Source organism: Nyctibius grandis, chromosome Z, assembly GCF_013368605.1.
Source record: "Nyctibius grandis isolate bNycGra1 chromosome Z, bNycGra1.pri, whole genome shotgun sequence".
In the NCBI taxonomy this organism is placed as follows: Eukaryota; Metazoa; Chordata; class Aves; order Nyctibiiformes; family Nyctibiidae; genus Nyctibius; species Nyctibius grandis.
In genome coordinates this window covers 99,101,732-99,128,811 of record NC_090695.1, presented here as the reverse complement: position 1 = coordinate 99,128,811, position 27,080 = coordinate 99,101,732, and the positions used below count along the sequence as shown (strand labels likewise).

Below are 27,080 nucleotides of genomic sequence, written 5' to 3'. Positions count from 1 at the left end.
CGATTTTATTGGTATTTTTCTCACGCTCTCCCAGCCATTAGAGTCACACGCCGCCCGCACGCAGCCCGCGGCCCAGCCACCGCCCCAGCTCCTCCCTCAGGACCACCGGGGCACGCGTTGCCTCCTTGGTTGTGCCCAGTCATTTGTGACTGCGTGTGTAATAATTTTAGGGAATTAATTCGTTTTCTTGCAACATTAGAGGTTAATTAAACGCTGGCTAATTGCTACCAGTCATTGGAGGAATTCTGCTCCTGAGTCCTTTCACAGCCTGAATGCGCCGAAGGAAGAAAAAAAGGAAAGAAAGAAGGAAAGAACGAAGCCCTTTCAAGACCACAGAAAATTGCAAAAGGATGTTTCTTCCAACCCGACATGACAAAATTGAATTCCAAGCTATTTAATGCATGCACGAAACGCCAGAGAGAAACCCAGCCCGAGCGCTCCAGCCACCACGACAGGGAAAGGGGGTTCGGGACACGAGCGCTCGCCTCGGCACCGACTGGGCGCCTCCAACCCCGGACCTCCAGGCGATTCTGCTTAAATGTAGCTACCAGGGAAAGGGTTCTCACAGACAGGGCTGGCGCCAGCACTTCCACGGGACACACAGCTAAGGGAACACTGCGGTTATGATCAACATTAGCGATGGAGACCTTGGGAAGCCACAGTCCCGGGTGGCGATGGGAGCCCCGCTCAGTCCGCGGGGGCACCACGGTCACAGCGCAGCCCCTTCGGGGACAGAGGGGCATGGGGTCCCCGTCCAACCGTGGGCGCGGTGGCCTGGCCCGGCCGGTGGCATTTCGGGAGTGAAAAACCATCCCCCGGGTCGGGCCACGGGGAGCCATCTGGGTTTGTCCTTAAAAACGGGATTTCACAGGTTACACCGTCGCGAGGGTGGTGCCATGCAGCCCGCCACGCCGCCCCTGCCCGCCTCACACCGGCGTGGTTCGTCTGTTGGCCGGGTTGTTGTGCAAAGACTCCTTGAACTCTTTGGGGATGGAGTTATGGACCTGTAAAAAACCGTGGTCCCGCTCCGAGTTGAGCAGCGTCCCCATGGTGACCTTGGAGGGATCCCTGGAGAGGGTGAACATGGAGATGTCGGTGGAGGGGATGGTGCTGAACCCCTTGCTGATGGGCGACATGTCCCGGGAGCGGGGCTCGGTGGAGCGGGAGCTGGACCGCCGGCGGAAGCGGTACCTGTAGGGGGGGAGGCGGGTGAAGGCCGACCTCTTCAGCAGCTCTGAGTGGGACTTGGCGCGGAGCTGGCGGTGCTTCTCGATGTACATGTGCACGGCGATCACCCCCACCATCTCGGCGATGATGAAGGACAGCGCTCCGAAGTAGAAAGACCAGCCGTAGGAGTAGCTCTTCTTGGAGTCGCTCTGCCCGGGGTCCCCCGCGTTGGCCGAGATGTAGACTATGATCCCGATGATGTTGCTGAGACCTTTGGGGAGGACGAGAGCGAGAGGCACTCGCTTGAGCAGCAGGAGAGGGACGGGGGACAGCAGCACCCCGATCCCCTCCTGGACGCGGGAGGACACAGGGTGGAGCAGCCCGGCCCTTCTCTGCCCACCACGACCCGCGGGGTGCCCGGCAGGCACGGAGGGTGCTGGGGACCATGGCCACGTCCCCAGGGGACACCAACCCACCTGCCAGCGCACCGGGGCCAAACCCCTCCCAGACCCCTGCTGCTGTCCCCAGCACACACCCACATTCCCACGCACCCACTGTACGGGGATATTCCCGTACACTGACGGAGCAGGAGGAACAGCCGCTGCTTTGTTTAGAAAAGGGACATTTCACGAGCTGGTTTCGCTCTGCAGAGCCGCTCGCTGAGCCACGGGCTGCGGGAGCCCAGCTGGCGCGGGGCGGTGGCCGGAGCAGAGCCAGCCCGCGGGGCACGCGGGGCACCCCGCTGGCACCAGCCCCCGCTCGCCACAGCCCTGGCACTGCAGGGAAGCGCGAACGGCTCCGTCTCCTTTCACTGCTGGTGGGGCTGGGGGCTTTCTGTGGGATCTGGGCCATTTCTGCACCGCCAGCAGCGCCGCGGGGCCGTGCCGCAGGGCTGGGGAGCGGCTGATGTATTCCTGGGTTTACTTAATGAATCGATTATGTTCTTTCTGTTGTTTTCTCATCTGCATCAGCAGCTCCTGCCAGCGAAGGAGGGAGAGTAATTTGCCTCTTTGTGGGGAGAAGAAAAACACAAAATGGAGCAGTTCCTTGAGACAAAGACATTGTCATACGATAATCAGTGGAAGCGTTGGGGAACTGCATGGAGAAATGAGTAATCCCGAAGGAACGGCCCCTCAAGGGAGTGGTTCTCCTTGTGGGACTGCAGCAGAGCCCCCCAAAACCCATCCTGGGGCTGGATGGCTCTGCCCCGGCAGCCCCCCCTGGGCGGCAGCACCCGCACACAGACCCATCGGGGCAGAGCAGGGTGACGCTGCAAGTGCTGCCCAGGGCAGTGGCCACTTGCCAGAAACCTCCGCTGGCTTTTCCCTGCGATGAGGATTTTCCCACCTGGATGGGACAGCTACAAACCCCAGAACCCCTCGTGCTGACCCACAACCCCATCTCCAGCTCCCCCGTGTCCTCCCACGCCGGCAGAGCCGCCCCGCTCCCGGCCCCGCCAGGCAGCTCCTACCTGCAGAGACGAAGAAGATGCCGGCGCTGAGGATGACGTTGTGTTTGCTCTTGTAGAACTCGCTGGCCGCCACGCACAGGCCCCCGAAGAACAGCAGACCCACGCTGAGGATGGGGAAGATGCTGGACGCTCTCACCGCACCTGGGGACGGGGACAGGGCAGGGTCGGCCCCGGCATCGCTCCCGCAGCGGGGGCTGCCGGCATCTCCCGCGCCAACGCCAGGAAAGGATTGCTGGGATGGGGGGGACCCAGCACCGACCCCCCTCTGCACCCTGCGCTTGTCCCTGAGCTGCTCCGCTCTGAGCATGCTCTGGAGCTCAGCACCAGTCCTGCAAACCCCGCGATTCAGGCTGCTGGTCACAAAAACACCTTAAATCCAGAATTTCTTTTTTCTCCCTCCTAGGCTATTTCAAGGAATTATTGCTTCCAGCCTTGTCACACAGCCAGCACTGGCAATTTACCTCCCCAGTACCCAACACATCACGCAGGGGTTAGGGTACGGACGTGACTCTGGAGCCCACGGACTGCAGGGACCCCCCAGACCTCGCCAGGCTGGCGGGGAGCAGCACCGCAGGGGCCAGGATCTCGTCCCTTGGGTCCCCAAACTACCACAGCCGCTTCGGGAGGCAAGAATTTACAACCTAACACACCCGGAGTTCAACATAAAGTTGTTTCCCGATGTAGGGGAGGAACGTTACCAACACGAACAAAAAGCCCAGGACCCCGAGCCCACCGCGTGGGATGCGGTGACCCCGGCGCCAGGCTCATCCCTGAGGGGATTCGCTCCACAGGGCCCGTCTCTGCACGCTCAGGAGCCATGGCCCGAGCGCTACACAAAGAAGGGTCTTTTCTACATGGCCTGTGAGAAGTTCAGCTTCCAAAATGACACTCGGGAGCAATTAATGCAGCAAATTACTACCTGCTGCACCGAAAATACTCGGTGCCTTGGTTTGGGCTCTCATCCCTCTAGTAGGGCCTTTATTAAAAGCACAGAAGTACAGAGAAGCCCCATTAAAATGCCATTCTGGGGGCTTTAAAATAGACTTTTAAAATGTGGGAGGGGGTGGGTGAAGAACTTAAACGCTCATCTACTGGAATTGCAAACCGATGCCATTAAAGACGCTCCGCTCCCAGGTGGGTGAGCGGAGCTGACGGCTCCCTGCAGGGTAGGAAAGGGGGGGATCAGAGCCACATCTGGGCCAGCAGCTGCTGCGCCAGGCAGGAGCACGGGGCTGAGCACGGGGCGATGGGCGCCCCGGGATCCCCCCCAGCCCCTGTCACCCCAGGGACCCACGGGGTCCTGGTCCCCCGCCACCCTCACACCCCGACAAGCTTGGAGCTCCCAGGACCGGCCGCAGGGACAGCAAGCGCCAGACAAACACATCGTTAACACTGCTGCTGCAGCGGGACGTGGCCACGCTCAGGTCACCCGGAGGGTCACCGCTGCTGCACGGGGAGCCGCGACCCACCAGCCTCCTGCCAGCACGGGGGAACCTGCTGAGTGAAGCTCCGGGTGCTGGGGGACGGGGAAGGGGGTTCCTGGGGAGGCGAGGGGGGTCCCTGGAGCACGGGCAGCTCCAACGCGCCACGGGAAAGCAGACTCACGGAGGAGATACTCGGCCGTGTCTTGCTCGTAATCCGCATCCTCGGGGAAGTGGTCGATTTTCTTGCACACTCCTCGGAAGGTTCCTGGAGAGACACAAGGCAGGAAGCCCTCAGGCCCCTCCGCATGGGGCTGGCATGGCAGGAGCCGCTCGGGCACTGCTCGGCACATGCCAGGGACACGGCAGCTGGGGCAGAGGCCGCAGAGCCGCTGGGACAACCTGTCCATACCCCATTTACGGCCTCATCTCACGTGTCCCCACAGCACACGCACACACCCCCCCACGCACGACCGTGAACGAGCGCCCAGTGCCGCGGGTGGGCACCGGCAACGCCGCCCGGAGAGCCCGGGGAGGGAGGCAGATGCTCTGGCATCTGCTGGCCTCCCACTTAGCATTTGGGGGAGAAAAGGCTCTTTTTCTGTGGCTTTATTTTTCCTCCTGCCTCCGAAGCAAAACAAGTGCATTTCGCTTTTAAACGCCTGCCCGTTGGCTTTGGCTTTCTCCTCGCTGCGCTCTCAGGCCCAGCTCTCTCCCGTGCCAGAGCCCTGCAACTGTGCCATGAGAGGGAAAAGCCCAGGACGAGGCAGGCTCAGGCAGGGGATGTACTGGGGACGCAGGTACACGCTGCAAGACGTGGCTGGGGCGTGAGAGCGGGGCAGCAGAGCCGTGTCCACGGAGGGGGAGAGCTTCAGCCGTGTTTATGGGACTGCCTGGGAAGGGACCGGCTGCGAACGGGCTCTCGCCTCTGCTGCTCATCCACCCGCCAGCCCCGGCAGCCTGGTCCATGTGCTACTGAGGTACAGGCAGAGAGAAACTAAAGGCATAACAAAAATCATAAAGAAATCCTGGCTATGCCCAGTGTGCTTATGGATTTGTGTGATGGATGCAGCCCGTCACCTCCCGTGGGTGCCGCGAGCCTGCTCCTCACGGCAGCGCGCCAAGACACCGAGCGCTGCACTCGGTGTCTGCCGGGGACGGCTCCGAGCTCGGCTCGTGCCACGGCACTGGACGGGAACACGGCTCCTCCACGGCCTGGGATTCACAGAGCCACCTCCTCCCAAGCAAGCAGCAAACGCTAACGCAAGAGCATACACTATGCTTCCTCTGCTCCTTGTGTTACATGTGGGGAAACTGAGGCAGGGAGTGTGGGCAGGGCGAGGCAGGAGGAATCCCTGCAGTGTCCCCCCGCAGGCAGAGCAGGCCCCTCATGACACCAGTGCTGGAGCACGTGGCCAGGCCACGCCGGCTCTGTCCCCTCTCCCACAGGACCAGAGAGGACGCGCTGCCAGGGGACAGGGCTCACGGCGAGAGAAGCGCCCGCGCGGGGTCCTGCACGGCGGCACGCTGCCGGGCTGCACTACGGGCTCGGGGGAGCCAAGCATCATGACAGGCATCAATTAAAGCCTGGAGATGAAGCTCTGGAGGTGGCAAGCTGTCATCCAAGCGGGAGACACGGCATCCGAGGGAGAACCGCCTGCTCCTGTTGCTTTGGGAACAGCGGGCGAAGGGAGGCTGAGAACGGGGGCCACGAACGGGGCTGGGGAGGCACCGGGCAGCTGCACAGCACAGCCCCCATCCTCCTCCTCCTCCCAGCTCTGGGTTTCCACCCACCTTCTCTGACCTTCTCCCTGTACCTAGCACACCCCCCATTTCTCCCTTGGCTCTCCACGTGCTGCCGGAGCGGGACCGTGCCAGCCCGCAGCACCCCAAAACACCCCGACAGACCCCAAAGGACACGCGGAGCCGGGACAGCACACGGCTGTGCCACATCTGCTCTGCCCACCGGCACCCGTGACATCTCCCTTATCCCCAGCCCTGCCCGTCCCACCCAAACGCCTCCTTTGCAACAGAGATGGGATGAAAAAAAAATAATAAAAATCAAGTGACTTTCTCAGGGCTGGGGCAGAGCCTTTGCTCCGCTGTAGCCACGTCACACCCTGACATTTATTTTGGCTCCTTCATCCCCCTGTTCATTAACCGATGCTCGTCGCCATGGCGACCGCGGAGCCACCTGACACACAACTTCCCAGGCTCCAAACAAATACCACCACAAGGCTGAGATCATAAAAACACCCCCCTGATCCCCAAAACGCTCCCTGGGGATGGAGCCCGGCCCTGAGGAGCTGCCCTGGAAGGGGCTCCAGGGAGGGATGGGGCTCCTGGCCCTGGCTGGGGGCTCGTCCCCCCCGCACAGCCGGGCTGCACGGCTCATCCCGAGCCACCGGGTCCCCGTCCCCCGGTGATGGCAGACACATCTCTGGGCTCTCCCCTCCTGGCTTTGCAGCTGGGCCCTGCTAAAGGCAGCGTTACAATGTCACGGGCATAAAGGAAGCGGGTTGTGTCTGGGTCCTCAAACTCCAGAGCCTCCTTGCTCTGCCCACGCTCTCGTAGCAAAGCTCGAGGCAGGGGTGATGCCAGCTTGCCCGCCTTGTTCTGTACCGAGGAGCCAGACCTGCCCGTCCCCTCCTCCAGCAGCGTCCTGCTCGAGGACACACGGGGCGCAGGGACCCCCAGATGCACAAGCAGAGATGGTGCCCGGCTGACAGGCACCGGCGAGGAGCCACAGAAACAACAGTTGGAAGCAGCTGGACAAGTGCCAGCCACAAACCCTGCAAGATAATCCCCTGTCACGTTACACAGCCCTCCCGGCTCGCGTTCCTGCCCTCTCCCCCGCAGGAGCATCCGCGGCTGCACAACCCGCCTGGGTGCCCCCCCAGAAGCCTCTCCCCGTCCCTCCTGCCTGGGGGGGTGCTGGGGGCTCCGTGCTGTGGCAGGTCAGTGTGAGCAGCCCCAGCTCTGCCATCAGTCAGGGGCCACCTCTCTCCTTGCCCTTCACAGCTGCCACAAGCCCTTGGCCAGCAGCGCAGCAGCACCCATCCACACCCCACGCCCTTCTCGGTGAGCTGCGGTTCAAGCTCTTGATCTAATGGTCCCGCTTTAACCCAGGGGCCTGGGGACACCCTGAGCGTCCCCAGGCACCGCAGGGAAGCCCTCTCCAGCTGGCAAACCCACCAGGGCGTTCTCCATGCGTAAGCACCGTGCGTGGCAAGGGGATCATCAGCCACGCAGCGCCGGCGGGGTCTCCCTGCCCGGCGGCCTTTTAGGTAACATCGGATTTAGTTTGGAAGAGATGAACTCATATAACATATTTTGCATCCCCTGGTTCTCTAAAGGCATCCCCTCCTCCCCTCCCGCGGGGCTGTTTTCCATCCCACACTCCATGTGACTCTCCGATCCCTCTCCCCCAGCAGCTCAGAGCATCCTCGAGCCCCACGTTAAACACCGCGCCCAACGCCTGCCTCCCGCAGCCCCCTCCCCAGGCCTGCCTTACACGGGGTGATGCTCCGTTTCGGCAGGGTTGTGTCGCTGCTGCTGTAGCTCATTTGTGTTTCCACGTACGTACTCGCTGCAGAATGCAAAGGCAATTAATTGATTTGATCTCCGGTCTTTTTCCTCTCAAAGCCCTTTTCCCCAGGGAGGGCCGTGGGGGTAGGGAGGGGGTTGCGAGGGAAGTACCAGTCCCGTGATGGTGAAAATACAGCTCAGAACATCGATCCTAACCCTGAGAGCCAGAAGACTAAAGAGCTCTAGTGACAGTTTTAAAATCTCATTTCTTTTCATCCAGCGGAACAGTTTTCCAGGGACTATTCCGGTTGTTGCTGCTCAGTGTGCAAAGTAAGGCTTGGGCTTGGGAAGATGAGCTAACGCTGTTCTTAAATGAGAACAAAATTCCTCTCTCCCCTTGCACTGGTTGGCTCAGCCAGGAGGAGGAGAAGTCCTGGGGCAAGGTCACGTTCAGCCCTCAGCTCCCCGCACCTCCCGATAAACATGAGTTATCCCCTAAGCTGTGGTTCACGGTAATGGCCTTCCTAAAGACACCTCGCCACGCCAAACCCCTTTGGAGGAAGCGGTGGGGTCATTATGGTTTAAATTCTCTGAAAATTAATATTCATTGGAGAATCAGAGGTCCAAGCTTTGCTCCAAGTGCTGGGGCACGAGCCCACAGCACATCCTCAGCGATGCTCAGGCTCTGCGCTCCCTTGAGTAACAAGAGCAAGATACCTAAATATCTCCAAGGAATTAAAACTTCAGGGCTCATCTTTTTTTACCTCCCACCCACCTCCCAGATGCTTGGAGAGATGGAAAGAAATTCATCCTTATTCCTTCCCTTCCCCAGCTTCCCTCCCTGCGAGGGATCCCGAGGCTCTTTGCATAATATCCCCGGCGTGAGGCTGCAAAGCTCGGGGGCTTCAGGTCCACGTCAGACCTGGCCATCACTCAGCAACCAGCGGCCACCGCGCAGGGCCACCACATCGGGTTTGTGACTCCTCAGGCCATGAGCTGTCACCGCTTCACACAGCATCTGCTCGCTTAAACTCCACCGGAGAGCAGCCCAACTAAGGCCAAACCTGCGTGTTGGCTCACAAAAGCCGCCAGCTCCGTGTGACTCTCTCTAGCCAGCAGCTCCCTCCTCCTTGGGATGGATGCTGGGCTCCCCATGGCTGGCCAGCAGGACAGACCCCCCTCCCCAGGACCGAGCTCTCCCCCCAGCACATCCCCATCGCCCCGGCACACCCCACACCAGCTTCCCACCGGGGTACTGCCGTCATCTGGCTCCATCTCGACTTCACACTCTCTCCCCCTCTCTGCGCTGGGGGTTTGTGCCTGAGCAGAGGCACCTACACAGATACGCCTTTTCTGAAGGAATTTTTTTCCTGTTGTAAAAAAAAAAACTACCACAGTGGAAAAAACCCAAGTCCAAGGCAAGGAGCGCAACAGCGAGGAGGCGGCAGAGGTGGCTCCGCGGTGCCGGCCAGTGCGAACGCACACACAGCAGTGCAAGAACTGAGACCCCCCGGCAGCTCAGCAGGGTTTGGGGGGCACCACCCAGCTCCATGCTGGGCATCCCCGCGGGGACACGTCGGGGTGGCCGTGGGCACAACCTGGGCGCTCGCACCCACGGAGGGACCGGGAGCTTCTGCCCGTTTTAGCCCGCGAGGTGCCGGCGATGGGCATGTGTCACAGAGACCGTCCTCCCTCCGCACTGCTAAAAGGAATAAAAAAAAAAAAAGAAGTCTGCATTTTGACAGTGACTCATCATCTTCCATTCTGGAATCTGTGGGGTTGTTGCAACCTACACAAGGCAGTTCAGAAGAGCAAAACAATTCGGAATAATAGAGGAGGAAAAAAAAGTTTGAAAACGATGGGTAATTTCCAGCACTCTGCTTCAAAGGGCTTCGCTTTTTCTCCTTAGAAAAGTAATCAGGTAACACACGGGAGCTGCCTCCCAGGGCCTCCCCTGGGCTTCCTCCCTCCATCCTTCCCCACAGGGGAGCCCACGGACAGCGATGGGGCACAGGGTGGCCCCATCCTCGCAGGGTGGCCAACACGCTGCTGTCCCCTCTGTGGCATGCCAGCGGCCATGGCCAGTGGCCACCAAAGCTGGGAGCCCTCGGATGGGGCTGGGGAAGGAGTGCTTGTCAGCACGTCTAACGAAACCGTCTCATGTTTTATCTTTAAGAGTGAATAAACATTGATTTTTATTTTAAAAGGTAATTGACATTCCTATGACAGCGAAATGAGCGCTGGAGCAGCCAGAACCAGCGTAAATAAGCCATATGCTAGAAATTAATGAACTTCATTGATTGACTTTATCTGTTTAAATTAATACAATTCTAGCAATTAAAAAAAATAATAATCTTTTTTTTCTTTGCCTGCTCAGAGATGCTGATGGTAAGAGCCCCAGATGAGCATCCCCGTGCCCGAGGTGCTGGGACCCCGCTCTGCGCAGACGCAGCCAGGGCAGGGTCCTGCTCTCCTTCCTTTAATGAACATTTTAGACTCACTTGGGGCAACTGATGAGCTTCTGGGAAGAGTTTGCCTTCCAGCCTCGTCGCTGGCTACCGGTAATAGGGGTGGTCAGCTCAGCCCCGGGAGATTTCCTGGATCACAAAGCCTTTTACCAAGGGGAGGGAACACACACCCACCCTACGGCAGCCAGGGATGTGTTTGAGAGTAAAGATTTTATTATTGCTTTTTATGCCTTCAGCAAGTTGTCCTTCATGATCATTTCTGCCTGCCTTACAATGTCTCGTCATATAATTTGTCAAAATTCATGTTCTTTTCTGTTTCTCTTATTTGTACACAACTTCCATGCACCAAACGATGCCTTTTTCTCTCCTTTGCTCTTTTCACTGTAACAGGTTTTTTTGAGTGACTGTGACCCAGGCAGCGTTTCTGAGCCCTACGGAGATCCACATGGCCAGAACGCTGGGAATCCATGGTAAAGCCTGCCCAGAAGGGACCAGCTGGGAAAATGACCTGAAAGGAGGGTGTAGCGAGGTGGGTGTTGGTCTCTTCTCCCAGGTAAGAAGTGATAGGACGAGAGGAAACGGCCTCAAGTTGTGCCAGGGGAGGTTTAGATTGGAGATCAGGGAAAATGTCTTCCCCAAAAGGGTTGTCAAGTGTTGGAACAGGCTGCTCAGGGCAGTGGTGGAGTCACCATAGAATCCCAGACTGGTTTGGGTTGGAAGGGACCTTAAAGCTCATCCAGTTCCACCCCCCTGCCACAGGCAGGGACACCTTCCACCAGACCAGGTTGCTCCCAGCCCCATCCAACCTGGCCTTGAACACTGCCAGGGAGGGGGCAGCCACAGCTTCTCTGGGCAACCTGGGCCAGGGTCTCACCACCCTCACAGCAAAGAATTTCTTCCTAATATCTAATCTAAATCTCCCCTCTTTCCGTTTAAACCCATTCCCCCTCATCCTATCCCTCCATGCCCTTGTAAAAAGCCCCTCTCCTGGGGGGGATTTAAAAGCCGTGTAGATGTGGTGCTGAGGGACATGGTTAGTGGTGGCCTTGGCAGTGCCGGGTTAATGGTTGGACTTGGTGATCTTAAAGGTCTTTTCCAACCAAACCGATTGTGTGATTCTAAAAACAAGGGTCAAGAGTGTAAAAACCTGGGATCCTCCGGTTCAACAAGCTGCCAGTAATTCAGACACAGACAATCCACAGACACGGGATGCTCTGGCATCTGCTTCAAACCCCGGGCTGTGCCAGAGGCCAGAGCACCAGGGGCTGCTCCAGCGCCTGTTCATAATAAGCAGGAGAGCGCTGCATTATGATGGGAAGCTGAAGGATTCACTTCACCAGTATTAAAATGTCTTCTGAATTTCTAAAAACCTCCAAACGAGGATTTCGTGGCTCTGAAGCGTGGCACCCAGCGCAGGGGAGGGCTGTTTTAGACTCTGCGTTGACAGCAGAAGGGGAATGGATCACAGAATTAAACACTAGTTGCTGCTCAAGTCCAGGCAATCATGACTTGATTATGCTTCTTATGGGCAAACAGAGGCAAGTCCGAGGCACCAGCATATATTCTTGGTGCTTTGAAAGGTCAATCCCCAGAGCAGAAAACAGTTATAAGCCAAATCAGTTAGAATGGATTTAAGCATAAAAGCCTGACTGTGAATAGAGAATGATTTAGGAGTGTTTTACCCCAAAACTCATCGGTTTAAAAAACGCCTGGCTAATACGTAAACAGCTATGAAAATAAAAACATGCCCAACAAAAAGAAGAAAGGAGATATTCACAACCCTGAATATAAATCAGCAACGTGAAATTGTAGAGCACTGATCACGGATGCAAACAAACAGTAGAAAAACCACCAAAACATCTTCCCCTGCTGCATTCGGATGAACAACAACAACAGAAAGGAGCAACGCGATCGCCCGCTACCAAACACCGACGGCAGCAGCGGCAGTCACGGGGCTGAGAAACGTTAAATAACTTATTACAACTGTGATATTTCATATTCAGCATATCCACATCCCAGAGCTGAAGGAGCCGACGGAGCAATTAACAGCGATGCTAATGCCTCGCCGGGACGGTCCCGCACAGGGTGAGGATGGGGATGCCCCGCGCTGGTACCTGCTGGTGCAAGTGGGGACTGGGAACACGGGGACGGGCCACGGGCACCGAGCGGCGAGGCCACTGGTCACCAAATTTGCTTTGGTGGGTTGTGGGAGTGCGGCGAGGGGGGCTCCGAGCCGCCAGTGCAGACCCCAGCTCGGGCAGGGGACGAGGGGCGCGATGGCCAGGAGAGCTGACCCCGTGCTTTGGCGCAGCCTGGATAACAGCATCCGAGCTTTATCCCCTGTTTCAGGGTGAAGCAGCTGCTCAAATGTGTGACCAAGGCCACGGTCTGTCTTTCAAGGAGGACATTAATAAAACCAGGGGGGCTCAAAGAGGCGGCAGGTGGGTGGGCAAACCCCTCCGTGCCCCCTGCCCAGTGCTGCAGACACCGAACTGCACCAAGGGCTGCGAAAAGCAAATCATTTTCCAGAGGAGCCCCACAGCGGAGAATATCAAGGCTAAAAAATATGTAAACGGCCACAGAAAGCACTGTCAGAGCTTCAGCGAGGCTAGCGAGGTGCCAAAAGGCAATTCCGCGTTACCGAGCTGCGCAAGGCATTAGAAAGGTCACTATTCCTGAAATAAGGATCTTTACAAACAAACACGTTTGCTGAGGACTCTGAGTCACGCCGGAGCGGAGCACGGAGCATCTCCAGGCTAATGCTCCTGACAGGCCGCGAGCGGGGCGATCTTTTCATGTTTACAGCTCGTCAATAGTTTTTACAGCTGCACAGTCAATCTTTAAAGCGCGTTTAGCCTGGGAGGAGGCTCGGCGGGTTGTTTTCCTTGCAAAAGTGATATTAAATTTATTTTTTTTTTCTTCCTCTTTTATAGCATTGATTTGAAGGTATTTGACCTTCAAAGACGGGGCTGCCACTCAAGCACCTACCTTTTTTTTTAACACATATATACTTGTGTCACATCTCCCTGACGATATAAATATTTGAAGTTTCCAGCTGACGCGCTAAAAGGGACTTGATCCATCAAAGCCTCTTTATCCCAGGGAATTCAGTGGGTTCGTGCTGTGTGTTTGCTGGTGCAGGACGGGGGGTGCCCGCGTTCCCCTCCCCGGTGCCAGGCTCGCCCCACACAGGGCAGCCCCGGGGCCAGCCCAGCCCTGCACGCTATCGCGGGGACCGATGGCACCCGGCCCCGCGGGCTGTGGCTCGCTGCCCGCTGGAGGCAGAGCCGCCTCCTCACCATCTGCGGGGCACGGAGAGCCCGGGAAGCCGGTTCCAACTCCCCAGACGGGGAAAGCGATGCTCGGGAGTCGCACCGTAGCTTCGCTCTGGGCTTTTTTGGGAGAACAAGGAGGGACCGTCCTACAGACTGAGCATCGGGAGAGGACTGTGCTGGGGAACGAGGGAGCGGTGCCAAGCTTGCCTTCCCCCTCCAAGAAATAACAGACGCCTGCCGGTGCCCTGGGAAGCTCTCCAGGAAGGCAGAGCCGTTCCCATCGCGCTCGGCCCCGCTGCCCTCGGCGGGGTTTGCTGTTGGAAGCTCCGTGGCACGCTCCCTGCCCGGGGCAGCGCTGGGACGGCTCCAGGAGGATGTCACGCCCTGTCCATCACCCATCGCTTTGGGATTTCACAGCGCCGAGCCCCCAGCACGCTGCAGCCAGCCTCCCCGGGCCTGGAGGTCCTTGGGGGGCTCCTCTGTTCACAGCTCTCCCTTCCCCTGCCCACGCCGCAGCCCCGGCACTGCCAGCTCCGCACTGGGATAACCCCGGCACGGGGAACGGGACCGCGCTGCCAGCTACAAACCTGCTCTGCGTTCGCACGGGTCAGACCCGGGCAAACTGCGCCGCGGGTCCCCGAGCCACTCGCACCATCACCTTGGCCATAAACCAGCCCCACCTTCCCCCAGCTTCCCAAACCTGACTCAAAGCACAAAACACTTTGCCAGAATAACTCCGGGGCTTTGAAACAACCCCGGCTCCCCCACAGCTCTGCCCTTCCAGGAGGCAGCAGCAGCAGCCAGAGATTTGAAGGGGGAGAGGAGAAGAATGTAGAAAACCCCGAGATGGATGGGCAAGCAGAGAGCGGCACAGCTCATGCCAAAGCTTTCCGTCTCCTTCCCACTCTGCATTAAATCACACACAAGAGCCCATCCTGCTGCTGCTGAAGCCAGGAGATGTTTTGCCATCGGCTCCAAGGAGAGCAGGGCTGAGCCCCGCAGCGCAGCACGGGGAGCAGAGGGGTTGTGCCTGCCAGAGGCACGAGACACCCCCAGGCATGGGACGAGCCTCCCGGGACACTTGCTGCTACACCTGCACGGCCCCCAGCCCTGCTGCCCCCAGCCCTTACCTGGGGCTGCTCCCACGGCTTCATTCCCTCATTTTCAGCTCAGGGCCCAGCACTTCACCCTCGGCACCACTCAGCCCAGTGCCCCGTGGCAGCCCTTTTAACGGCTCTGCCCCAGCTGCAGCCCAGCAGCCCCGGCCCCGCTAACGCTCACGGCACACACCTGCCCCCCCCTTGACGAGGCACCTGCAGCTCTGGGTGAAGGAGGCGGTGGGAGCTGCACCCAGGGCTGATCACGACAGCACCCTGACCCTGGGAACAAACCTCCTGATGCCAGCGGGATGTTCTGCTTCTCCTGGTTTCTGGAAAACGGTTTCTCACCTTGGGTGGGGGGAGATCTGTCCAAATTGACACTGCAAATAATTTCTAAACGAGTGTCTGAACTTGTGTACCCTGAAAAGCCCTTAAGACACAGGGCTGCCCCCGAGATCCTCCGGTGAGCGGCACAGACGCGATGCCCGCCATATGCACCACGATGCTGCGGCTCCACAGACACCGTGCTCGTGCTGAACCACCGGGGATGGAGACCAGGTCACACGGGCCAACACCCGTGACACACGTGGCCACTGCATGGTTGAACGGGCCGAGAGGGCCATCCTGCTGCAGCGGTCCCACACCCCAGTGCACCGTACCACACTGTACCACACTGTACCGCACCATACCATGCTCTACCGTGCCATAGCACACCATACCATACCGTACCACACCATGCCACACCGTGCCACGCTCTACCACACCGTACTGCACCGTACCACACCCTACCGCACTGTACTGCACCATACTACATCATACCACACTGTACCGCACCATACCACACCATACTGCACCGCACCGTACCGCACCGCACGGCGCCGTGCCACTCGCTGCCTGCAGACGGGCTGCGCTGCGGGAGCGGGGCTCGGGGCTCAGGCGCTGACACGTCTGTCTCTCACTTCAGCAGCGTGTGAGCGAGGAGCGACAGGACAGCCCCTGGCATGCGTCTGTAGGGACACAGAGAGGCTCGGCCAGGCGGGTGCCGCTGCCCCAGGGGACGAGCTGGTGGCCCCAGCCCCGGCGTGGGGACCTGCCCTGCTCCTGCTGCCTGAGGTGGGGGGGCAGCAGCAGCTCTCACGCTTCCCGCAGCAGCAGTGGGCATCGGGGCGGGTTGGGGCAATACGCAGAGCAGACAGTATTTACAACTATTCTTATTATTTAAAATTATTTAAAATAGGCGTGCCAGCTCCCCCGGCCCCGCTGCCATCCCTGCACCCTCCCTGAGCACGCGGTGACTGCTCCGTGGTGGAAACTGAAGACCCGGTTCCCACTTCTCCCCCAGCTGAGAGATCTCACACCCCGGGCTGCGGCTCTCCTGCTCCCTACGAAAGGCACGATCCCTCCTGTCCTTCTGCAGCTCCTCACGCTGGAGGGAAGGCCAAAGACTAATGCACAGAAAACACTTGCATCCTTGGCTGAAGCGTGCGAGGGGATGACAAGAGCTTCTGGCGCAGAGAGAAGGTGCCTCGGGGCTGCGGGAAGCTCCAGACCTGCTGCCGCGCGTGGGGAGGTCCGGAGAGGACCCTGCCCCGCTGCCCCACGGGGTCCCCGTGTCCCCGGCGTGGCCGGCGGCTCAGCGGTGGCACAGCTGCTGTGCCATGATAAGGTTCGCTCAGCCGAGCGGGGCCGTCGAGGCCGGTGGAGGATTTGGCAGGGATCTGGGCAGCCTGGCAGGGACGCCTGCCTCGGCCGGCGGGTACGGCAGAGCCGGAGCTGCTGCTGGCGCAGGGAAAGGCAGCGTGGGAGCGCGGTGTGTCCCACGGAGGGACAGTGACCTTTCCCAGCCGGGCAGGCAGCCCCGGGGCCGGGCGGGAGGCAGCCGCTGGCCCTCGCAGCCCCTTGCGATTGCGTCGTGTGATGCAACTGATGATGCCGATGCATCAAAGCTCTCGGACAGTTGCAAAAAAAACAGTTGTAAGTTGGTCTTTAACAGGCAGCCGAGCACCAGCCAGCCTGTCCCGAGGGACTCTGCTCCCGTGCCAGGAGGGAGCCCAGCCCAGCCCCTCCGGGGGGACAGAGGTGCCATCCCTGGGACCAGGGGTGATTGTGCAGGACGCAGCATAAGCCAACACTGATTTTAAGAAGTTAAAATCAGGAATGCTTTAAAAGGGTGATCACTTGTTGGTAGTCTCTTTGGGGGACGTTTTCCCCTCCCCTTGCGATTCCCTGAGCCCCAGGGCTCCTGTCCCGGCCCCATGCTCCTCCTTCAATACAAACCGCCTGGCAAAAAGCCCCACGAGGGTGGTGAGATGGCAGGAGAGGTGCTGCTCCTGCTCCCACGCCTGTCCTCTGCCTTCCCTCGCCTGCCTTATCATTTCTTTATGACTCTCTTCGTGTCCCTACGATAAAACAACACAGTTCCTAATAACCTGACGTGGGAACGGCTCAGCCATCCTCTGCCGCCCAACAGCACCAGGTTTGTCTATAGATTGTGGTGTCAGGAGATAAGAAACAGGCAATATCTGAGAAAATCATCATGCAATATCACCCGTCCAGCAGCCACAATCATTTCTCCTGCCCCTCCCCACAACGTCTATGAAAAACCCTGGTATTTTCAAGCCTGTCAAAGGCAGCCACTCACCCAGTGTGCAAGTGAGCTGTGTGGGAGCACCCGCTGCTCCCCCCTGGCACCCGCTGTCCCACCCAACCTCCCCAGGGTGCCGCGGAGCTGTCAGCACGCGCGAGCCAAGGGAGAAGACACCCATTGTCACGCCGGCACTGTCATTCTTTATCACAGCAGGCATCTTCTTAATCAAAGCCGTATCCCGAGGTGCCCGCTGCTGTGGCCACAGCTCATTACAGCCCGAGCTTGGGCACCCTTCCCCTCGGATGCCTTTCACCAGCTCACCCCTGGCGCCCATCAGCGCTGACGCTGCATCTGCATCCTGCCCTGAGTCAGCCCGAGTCGCTCACGGGCAAGGCGAGAACCCCCCGCCACCCGGGACCCCTCGGGCAGCAGCTGAGTGACCCCCTGTACCTGTGGGTTAGCACATTTATATAATTTTAAGAGCAATTTTGATTTCCCTGGAAAAAGAAGTTAATGTCTATTTACGAAGCGCACATCACGTTCACTAAACATCCGCGGTGAAATAGGGACCACTGAGACGTGGGAAGCACCGAGCAGGTTTACCACCACGGCTGTCTCACCTCATCCCGTCCCAAACAGCGTGGGCAACTGCAGAGCATCACAGGTCTCCACACCCAGACCATTAGCCTGGACCAACAAGAGGTGGCCCATGGTGCCCAGAGCACTGCGCAGGCCAGGCGGGCTGTGCCAGTGGCCAGGGAGGGGTCTGTGCCCTACGGAGCAGCGACAGCAGCGCTGGGTGCCTTGCTGGGAGCTGTGAGAGATGGACACTAATGAATCCACCCAACCCCACGTTGTGAAAAGCAAAACACGTCGTGCAGAGAGAGGGGCAGTGATTTACCAAGGGCCACGTAACTCCCTGCAGCGGAGCCAAGCTCCCTGGCTGCTCGCAGCAAACATCATCCGCTGGCACCTCTGGGGACCGGGGAGAGGAGGATCCAGCACCAATCCGTGGGGCATCCTCCCCCAGACCACAGCTCCGCTCCCCGCCGCCAGCCCCAGCGCCGGGGCTTGCAGCCTTCATTAGCCATCGCTAATTATTTACAGCTGTAATGGAGATAGTGACCTTGCATGGGAAAAAACCCACTCGAGCCTCATTCAAATTCAGACTTCCACCTCTATTAAGCAGTCACAGCTCCGGAGATGACAGGCTCTGCACCACGCCTATGCAGCAATAAAACGCCTGTTCCCGAGCTCTTCAGAGCACACATTCCCCTCATCACGTGCTGCTCGCAGGCAACGTGGGACCCAGCTCTCTACCCCACCCCAGAAGAGAGGGGTTTTGTCCAGCTAAATGCTGCAGCACCCCAGGAGGGTGAATCCTGCGCCCCGCTGTTGGGAGCGCCGGGGTCTCGAAGCAGAGCTGGTGGCAGCGCGCTGAAGCGTGGCTCCTCTCCGGACACCGTCCCACCAGCAGTGAGATCCCGGCTGCCCGGAGATCTGCAGCAGCCAGGACCCCTCTCTGTCCCCAAGGATTTTTATGGCTCTTGGCATTTGGCCACGTGCCACAAGACCATGGGTCTGGAGCAGAGCGAGGGTCCAGCTAGCCTGATTGCCATCTCTGTTAGAGGACAGTAATTAACACTTATTCAATACCTCCTCCAGCAAGCTGGGGTTCTGGGACTTCCCCAGTCAGAGGTTAGGGCTGGGGCCTGGTTATGTGAGACCCTGCAGAGCCCCACGCTCGAGGCATTGCTTCGATCCCCCTTTGACCCCGGTGCCAGGCGCGGGGCTGCCCCTCCTCAGGGCTGTCCTGGTGGAGGCAATGGGGTGGAGGAGATGGGCTAGTAAACCCACAAATGGTAATTACATCAGATGGTCTCAAGTGAGTAACCGGTGCCTCTTCACCTTCACCCATCGCCATCATCCTATGCCTCCATCGTCTGCTTTCCATCACACAAGTTACCTCGATGCCTCCCAGCTCTCACATCATGAAGAGCAAGTAACCCCTCCTCACCCACCTCCCCAAACCTCCCACAGACCTGTCCTGTCCCCACCTCCGTCACCTCCAGCCCACGCCAACGGCCCCCCACCTGTGCAGTCCCCCTCTGCATGGCCATCATCCCAGGGCTCTCCTTGCCACGGTGCTGGAGCCAGCGAGCATCCCTGGGACAGAGCCGTGCGCGGTGGCACCGGCACAGGGGCCGTGCTGGGGCTGTGGGGTCGGTGGGCTGGAGCAGCTGCCTGCCAGGAAAGCCAGCATGGCTGCGTGTGGAGAGCCTGGCACCTGCAGCATGGACCTCTGCTGGCACTGGCATCACCGCAGAGCTGGCACCTGCAGCACAGACCCCATCACTGGCACTGGCATCACCGTGGAGGTGGCACCTGCAGCACAGACCCCATCACCAGCGCTGGCATCACCGTGGAGCTGGCACCTGCAGCACAGACCCCATCACCAGCGCTGGCATCACCGCAGAGCTGGACCAAGAGCGCGGTGAAGTGCTCCATGGCAAGACAAGTTGTTGATGAGAATCTATTACAGACACCACCCAGACAGAGGAACGGGATGAGCAGCTCCTTAAATACCCACCTATAATGAGCAGCGAGAAAAAGTGCTCCATCACAGCTGATTGCAATCTCAGGGACATTTGCTTGGCGCTTTTAAAAATTAAAGATAATAACTTTCTAACAGAAACAATATTGCTGTCACCTTGGGGAAATTCTCTGCTTGGCCTCACTCAGAGAGGAGCTGAGAGCAGGCGAAGAGCTGGTGGCTGTCCAGGGGCAGCTGCTTCCAGCCCAGTTTAACGCCTTCGGTGCGCATCAGCTCAGCAGAGCCAAAAGCAACCACAGACAAAACCAACCAGTGGGAAAATGGAAATACAGGAGCAAGATCCCTACCCAGGAGCAAGGGCAGAGCGCTCCCCCGGCGCCCCAAGGCCCGTCGAGAGGGGGATTGAAAATTGCAATTAAAACGATTAAAAATCAGGGCTTTTGCTATTGGAAACAGCAGTTTGGACACTCACGTGGCTGATGAGAGAAGCTAATGGGATCAGTTAACAGAAACCTGCAACCGAAAGGTTTAAGCAAAACCAGGAGGAATTCTTCAGTCAGGTTAGAAGAAAGGAGCTTTACCGGCGATGTGAATCACTACCAGATCATGACGGTGCAACTGTCAGTCGTGAAGCAGATGTGACACACAATTATTTATTCATCAGATACTTCTGTTCTGTACTTGCAGACAAATAGGCTCCTGTATGCTGCCAGGAGTCCGGGAGGACGCTGAACAGCAGCTACTGAGGGTAACCATGGAGCTGGTAGGACTAGAGAACTTCCTCCCCAGAGCGGTCGGAGGACTGGCTGAGAAGTTTTCTGAAGATCTGAAACGGATTTTAATAAATCTTGGCATTCTTCTGACTTTCTAGAAGGCAGGGGAACCTGCTTTAATGTTTAATCAGCCTGTGCCACGATGGGCAGCGGCAGGAGCTGCGTCCCCAGCATCGCCTGTGGGCCAGCTGGGGTGGGCAGCAGCAGGGAGGAACAGGGGATGCGGTAAAGGACAAACACCCTCGTGGAAAATAGATCAATCAAACTTCATAAATTTTTCTTGATATGGTTACAAATTCGGTTGATAAAGGAAATCAGTAACATAATACATTTAGAGGGATGGGAAGGCAGATGGTACCTGGTCGTCCAATGGGATATTTCTACACGGGATCTCCTGTTACCAGAATAGTGTTGAGCTATAACAATGTCTTTATCAAGAGTATTAAAGAAAAATTGAAATAATTGTGGGCAAAAGAGGCAAATGGCAGATCTTTTCTTATGTTCAAAGGAAGTTTGAGGGGTTCATGTCTTTTCCCAGGGCAACAGCTGCCCTAGGGACGCGGCAGATTCACCCTCAGCTGAAGCCTCCAGGACCGACCATCTACCTAAAACGCACCAGGAGCCACACAAGAGTGGCAGGTCAGGTGTAGCAATGGCTCAGCAGGGTCCTGGGGGCTGGAGGGGCCAGCTGACAACACCCACAATATCCTATCTCAGTCTAGGCAGGATCCCCCCCAAAAAAAGACCAAAACCCAAGCAAAGCTCTGCAGGTTTGGCAGAACTGACGGGTTGCCAAAGGTTGTGCTGCTGCTGCTGCCGTGGGGGACACTGGAGGGGGCCGGGACAGGTCGGAGGGGGACAGCTCGGCTGAGGAAGGGCTCTGGGTCCCCACGTCCTGCCCCAGCTGAGGCCACCACCGGGGACGGCAGGACACCGCGCTCTGGAAGGGAGGCAGAGCAACGCTCGTGGCCCTCCAGAAATGACGGAGCACTTTAATCTGGTGTGGGAAATGAAGGAGGAAAGGAAAAGTACCACATCGCCTTAACACGTGGCATTTCAAGCAGCCTCGGCCAAATCCTCCCGCTCCTTCTGCCTGTTTCAGCTCCGCATGATGCCACGGAGCCAGTCCCATCTACACCACGCAGCAGGGAGGACGCGGAGGCTCCCTGCATTTAACGATGCGGAATTTAATTAAATTTGATGAAAACACAAGTTCTTTTACTTGCCTACACACACCACCAGCCTAAGCAGCTATTTCTCCACTTCAGCTTTCTCCCTGAAGTGCCGTGCGTTTCCCTACCTTTTATATAGACAAGGAAGTCACAGAGGAAAACAACTGGTGACAAACAGCCACGGGGGACACACACCGACAAGCGCTGGTCATGTTTGAGTGGGAAGTACAAGAAGTCACCTCCTAAGTATTTGCATATTGTAAAAGTGATAATTAGAATCCAAACGCTGCAGTTCAACAGAGGGGCTACCCCAGCACAGCAGCCCGGGACCGCCTGCCTGGGCTCCAGGTATTGAGTCACCCCCTGATCCGTGTTTGCCAGCGTGGGTGTCCCTACACAGGGCTGCGGCGGCTCCATTCAAGATTTATCCTCTCTCGCCTATGGGCTCCCGACGCTCACGTGGGGCGAGCGGCCCCCACGCAGGCGCTGTGCCTGCGCGACTGACACGGATTTAAAGAGCGGCTGCGACGGAGCGCGCACCCAGCGCGCGTCGGTCATTGTAATAACCTGCCACGCACGCTCCGCCAGACGAGCGACCCGAGCTTGATTCCTCCGTCATTACACACATTAAACCCCCCGTTAGCGGTGGAAAGTCCACGGCCGAGGCGCTTCCCTGGGCAGCGAGCACCGCTCAGTGCTCGAAGCATCTTCTGCGCCACGGGAGAACCGGCCCTTTCCACTGACCGAGGTCACTCCTAGCACGGGATGACGGCGTGCAGCCTGTGTCCGTTTTGCAAGGCAGACACACGGAGCGCACAGAAATGAGCAGCAGAATGGCCCTGCCAGCAGGAATCAGCCAGGACCTGCTGCACACTAGAGCGCTGGGTGCAGGGGCTCAGCACCCCGCGCTCCCCGGGGCGCAGAGAGCGGCTCAGCTCCGGGGGGCTCAGCCCCCGCTGCAGCACTGTCCTCACCCCGCACGGGACCACTCGGCACAGCTCGGCTGGGGGGAGTTTTCCCTTCCCAGCATCGCATCAGTTAACAGCCTGTGAGGCACCGGCTCACGTCTCCAGCAGAATTCAGGAGGGTGCTGAGCAGCACCGCCGCGTCCCCCCAGCACCATCGCAGCCCCACACGCTCACCCCGAGCACCGGCTGGGACCCTCCCTGCCCCACCACCGACTCACCACCACACACAAGGGATGGCAGAGCCCGTGCCCAGCACGGGGCCTCGACTGTGCCACGGGCATGGCTGAGCAGCACCGGCACGGCACTGGGCAGAGCCGCCCTGCTCCTGCCCCAGCAGCTGGGGGAGCACCGTGCAGCAGGGAGCCATGAGCCCCACGGCCAGCACGTGCCCCGCTGCTCCCAGCCCTGCGCCCGGGCTCAGGGCGATGGGCTGTGATTCAGCTCGGAGCTCTAGCACGGCACCGTTAAGTCCCCTCCTGAGTGTGCTGTGCCCAGGAGACCGGGGCCTCACTGGCTCCTTCCAAAGCAGTGATTTATCGCAGTGAGGGAAACATAAAACATTCACTGAAAAAAATACAGCCAGGAAAAACAAGAATTTTGGAAATTACTCATGCCTCCAGTGATCCCATCTTTCACAGCCCTGGCTGCTGCCTCCTTGGCTCCCTTGGCCCAAGAGGGGAGACAGATTATCTCAAATTATTTATTATGGAATTAGATCACGATCCAAACCCTCCTTGAATCAATAAGCTCCAACTGACTTCACCGGGTTCAGGACTAAGCACCCAGAACAGACAGGGTATTTCTGCATCCGTGGCCGTGACTCACCGAGAACTTTCCAACATGGAGCAAGCAGCTCGGCTGCCACGGCTCGCTTGCCCCCACCGTTGGCGGCATCGCTCCGGGGCTGGGGGAGCCCGACACCCCCGGGGCCCCACAGGACGGTGGGGCAGGTCCCCCTGAGTACACAGGACACCAACTGCTGCTGCTAATTATAAAAGTTACGCCCTGGTGTGGTTCCATCAGCCATTTTTTTGCTGCGCAGGTACCAGCACCTGGCTCCATCCGAGCTCATGTTTAAGCACAGCCTGTTGTTGCTCATATAAATCTCAACCAGTAGCTTTGGGTCAAAATCACCCCCATGGCCTGCGCTGCGGGAGGGCAGCAGCTGCCGGGGCCTCTCCAGCTGCTGCGGGAGCGAAGCAACGGGGCGAATCGGCGAGGCCGGGCAGGTGGGAGCCCAGCCGTGAGGCGCATCCCCGAGGGACGGAGGGACAGGCTGCGGTGGGGCAGCAGCAGCAGCAGCACCCCTTGCCCCGCTCCGCTGCTCGGAGGGGAAGGGCTGGCAGCGGTGCTGGCGCTCGGCTATAGAGATGCCGGGTGCGATGGGTTTCCCGTGACAGGGACACGGTGCGTGCGGAGCCTCGGCGAGGGCAGAGGCTGCGGGGCTTTGCGGGCTGAGCGCTTCGCAGCAAACCAGCCGCCGCGGCCGGGAGAGGGACCTGTGGCCTCTCCGCCCGGAGCTCCCCGCTCCCCGGCACACGCACCGCGCTGCGGGAGGCTGCGCAGCGCCGGGCACGGGGGAACCCCCGCACCCCGCGGCCGCACCCGGGGCCGGCTCCACCCGCACCCCGCGGCCAGGAGCCACCCGCGAAGTTTCGCCCGCGGCCGTGCCACCGCAAGCGCCGTCCCCGTGCCCGGGCAGGGCCGGCGGCAGCCGGCGGGGACGCTCCGCTCGCCGGGGCCGGGGCTGGGGTGGGGGGTCCGGGGGCGCCCCTGCCCTCCCCCGAACTTTGGGGCCGGGGCGGTCGGTACCTTCCAGGCAGCACGTCCTCCAGAGCCCCGAGTGGGTCATCACCTCCTCGTTCTTGCGGCTCGTGTCGTTGTCGCTCGTGGACTTAGTCCTGCACACGCCGCGCGAGTAGAGCCAGTAGTCGGTGCCCACGGCGATGGTCATGAGGCTGAAGGCTGCGAAGGCTCCCACCGTGGTGACGAGCATCTGGACGCCTCTGTCACACATCCTCATGCTGCTTCATCCTACGGCGGCGGCTCGCAGGGGAAGGGCCGGCGCCGCCGCCCGCCGCCGCGCTCCGCGCCCGGCGCCTCATGCCCCCGCGGCCCGCACCGAGCCGGGCCCCCGCGGCGGCGCAGCGCGGGGCCGCCCAGCCCCCGGGCGCCCGGCCCGCATGGCCCGAGCGGCGGCGCGGGGCGCGGAGCGGCTCCGCCGTGCGCCCGCGGCGGGAGCGCGGCGCCTCTCCCGGCGCCTCCCCCGCGCCGCCCGGCCAAGGCAGCGCGGGGGGCGGCGGGGGCGGGGGGCAGCGGGGGGCGGGCCGCGGGGGGGGGGGGGGGGCTGCACCGCCGGGAAACCGCCCCCCCGACCCGCCGGCGGCGGGGGCAGCGGCCGGGGATGGGGAGCGGGGACGGGGAGCCCACCCCGGGGTGCCGGGACCGGGCGGGGACTGACCCGGGGTGGGGGGACGGGGAGCCCCCCCCGGGATGCTGGGACGGGGAGGGGGGGACTGGCACCGGGCGGGGACGGGGAGCGGGACCGCGGCTGCCCCGGGAGACCAGAACCGGGCGGGGGATCTCCACCGCGGGGTGCTGGGAGCAGAACCGGGAGGGGAGCCCCCCCCGGGGTGCCGGCACCGCCCCGGCATGGCCGGGCAGAGCGGCCCCCAGCCCCCCCGGCACGGCGCAGCTCGGCTCCCCGGTCCCGCCCCCCGCGGTCCGCCCCGGCGCTGGAGCTGCTGCCCGGTACCGGGCTCCGGGCACGGGCTGGCTGCGGGGGGGCTCGGGGCCGCCTGCACCCGCCGGGCCCGGGGGGGGTCACAGCAACAGCGGCGCTGGGGCTGCCCCGGCACCTGCCCTCGCTGCCCGGGAGCCTGCCCGTGCCCGGGGCCCCGTTGGCAGCCCAAAGCCAACGCAGGTGCCACCAAGCAGACGCGGTGCCGTGGGGTGTTTGCCACATCGAGCTCCTTAATTGTTTGCCACCAGCTAACCCCCCCGCTCCCCCCTCTCTGCGCCTCTCTGCTGTCTCCTCATCTCTCTCAACATTTTTGCAGGCAGTTGGATGAGCTTATGACTCACACGACCTTTCAAATAAGCCCTATAATATACCCACCTCTTAAATTAATAGTCTTTTAAGGGCTGCGGGTGAGATAGGAAAGCACATGATTTAACTGATAGTGTGCGCTTCCACAGTGCTCATTTGTATGCACTCACATGTGCTATGTAAATACTAGTTATTTACTCCCAAAACGCAAGCACAAAATCATGAAGGTTACCAAAAAATCAGGTACTGAGAAATGAAGAAGTGTGAAAATTAAGTAGCCTCCTCAGCCTTAAATCACCTCTTTTGTGCATACTCATTAGGCAGGGCACGCTGATTGCACCGCCGCAGTGCTCCTTCCCCAGCACCCCGCCGCACGCTGCGCTCCCGCTGTGCCAGCTGTGCCAGCTGCCCGGCTGTGGATCACCCCGGTTTATTCCCCTGCTTCATCACGGGCCCTTTGCCTCGGTCACCACCTCTGTCTGGGGCGCTGGCAGCTCTGCCTGGGCTCTCCTGGGTGCTCTGGGGAGGGTGAGGATGGAGACTCAGGGACTGTGCTCAGAAGCATCCACCCAGGCTGAATCACAGGGCTTTTGCCTGCCTAGTTTTTGAGGAGGGATGTAGATGCCCAGTTGCTGTGACTGGCATTGGTGGTGGTACACGATGGTCACGGGTCACACCTCGGTGTCACGGGCTGGCCACCAAGCTGAGCCCCGCGCGTGGCCGCACCGGGATGCTGCTCCTGACTGGTGCCGTGGGTACCACGCAGGTAGCTCGGGGCAAGGTGCAGGGGGAGGCCGTGCCTCTCCGGGACAGCTGCCTCAGCCGTGGCATCACGCTCCCTCGTCCTGCCACCCCCACCGCTCCCACCGCCTGTCACCCAGCTCCCGCAGCGCGTGGGGCAGCGCCTGGCACCAGCGCCCTGCCCGGCCCCCATCCTGCGCAGAGGCAGGAGGCCCGGGGAGGAGGCAGCAAAGATATCTCACACCTACAGCAAAGGGGCTGCAAATTGCATTCCGAGTGGGGGATTTTGCAGCCTTAATTGTGTTATTTTAACATAGTGTGTGTAGGTGTGTGCAGAGTGCACATGCACCGTTTCCTAGGCTTTTAACAAAGCGAGCTCCAACAGAATCAAAGTCCGTGCCAGATCGCCTTGGCCCTCGTAGGGGCTGGTGGCAGGGACACCCCTCGCCAAGCCCTGCACCCCTTTTACCACTCATTGTGTGGAGCAGCCAGTCCCAGGAGCGAGCCCGGAGCTCTGCCCAGAGCAGCCACCCCAGGGGACACGCAGGGGGTTCACTAAGATTTGCAGCCAACAAGACTTTGGGGACCTTGACATCTCACTTGGCAGCTCAGACCCTGGAGGGCACTGTGCCCCGGTGGTCCCAGCCTGGCACCCTGCCCTGTGCAGCCTGGGCTCCTCCAGCTCCGCCCCGGTCACCCCTTGCTCTTCGCTGCCTTACCCATCATCATCTACCTGCTCACAGATCTTCTGAGTTTGGCAAACTGGAAACAAATAACAGAAACCAGCTCATGCTGCAAAGATCGTA

The 27,080-nt window shown here is 59.8% G+C and overlaps 1 protein-coding gene across 1 annotated transcript; it reads right to left on the bottom strand.

Annotated features, from left to right (window-relative positions):
• Positions 1-926: 926 nt before the first annotated feature.
• CACNG3 (calcium voltage-gated channel auxiliary subunit gamma 3) lies at positions 927-24,507 on the bottom strand. The gene is made up of 4 exons (XM_068423415.1): positions 24,297-24,507; positions 4,244-4,327; positions 2,639-2,779; positions 927-1,438 (listed from the first exon to the last, which is right to left on the bottom strand). The coding sequence occupies exons 1-4, from the start codon at positions 24,505-24,507 to the stop codon at positions 927-929; spliced, it is 948 nt and encodes a 315-aa protein (XP_068279516.1).
• Positions 24,508-27,080: the final 2,573 nt, after the last annotated feature.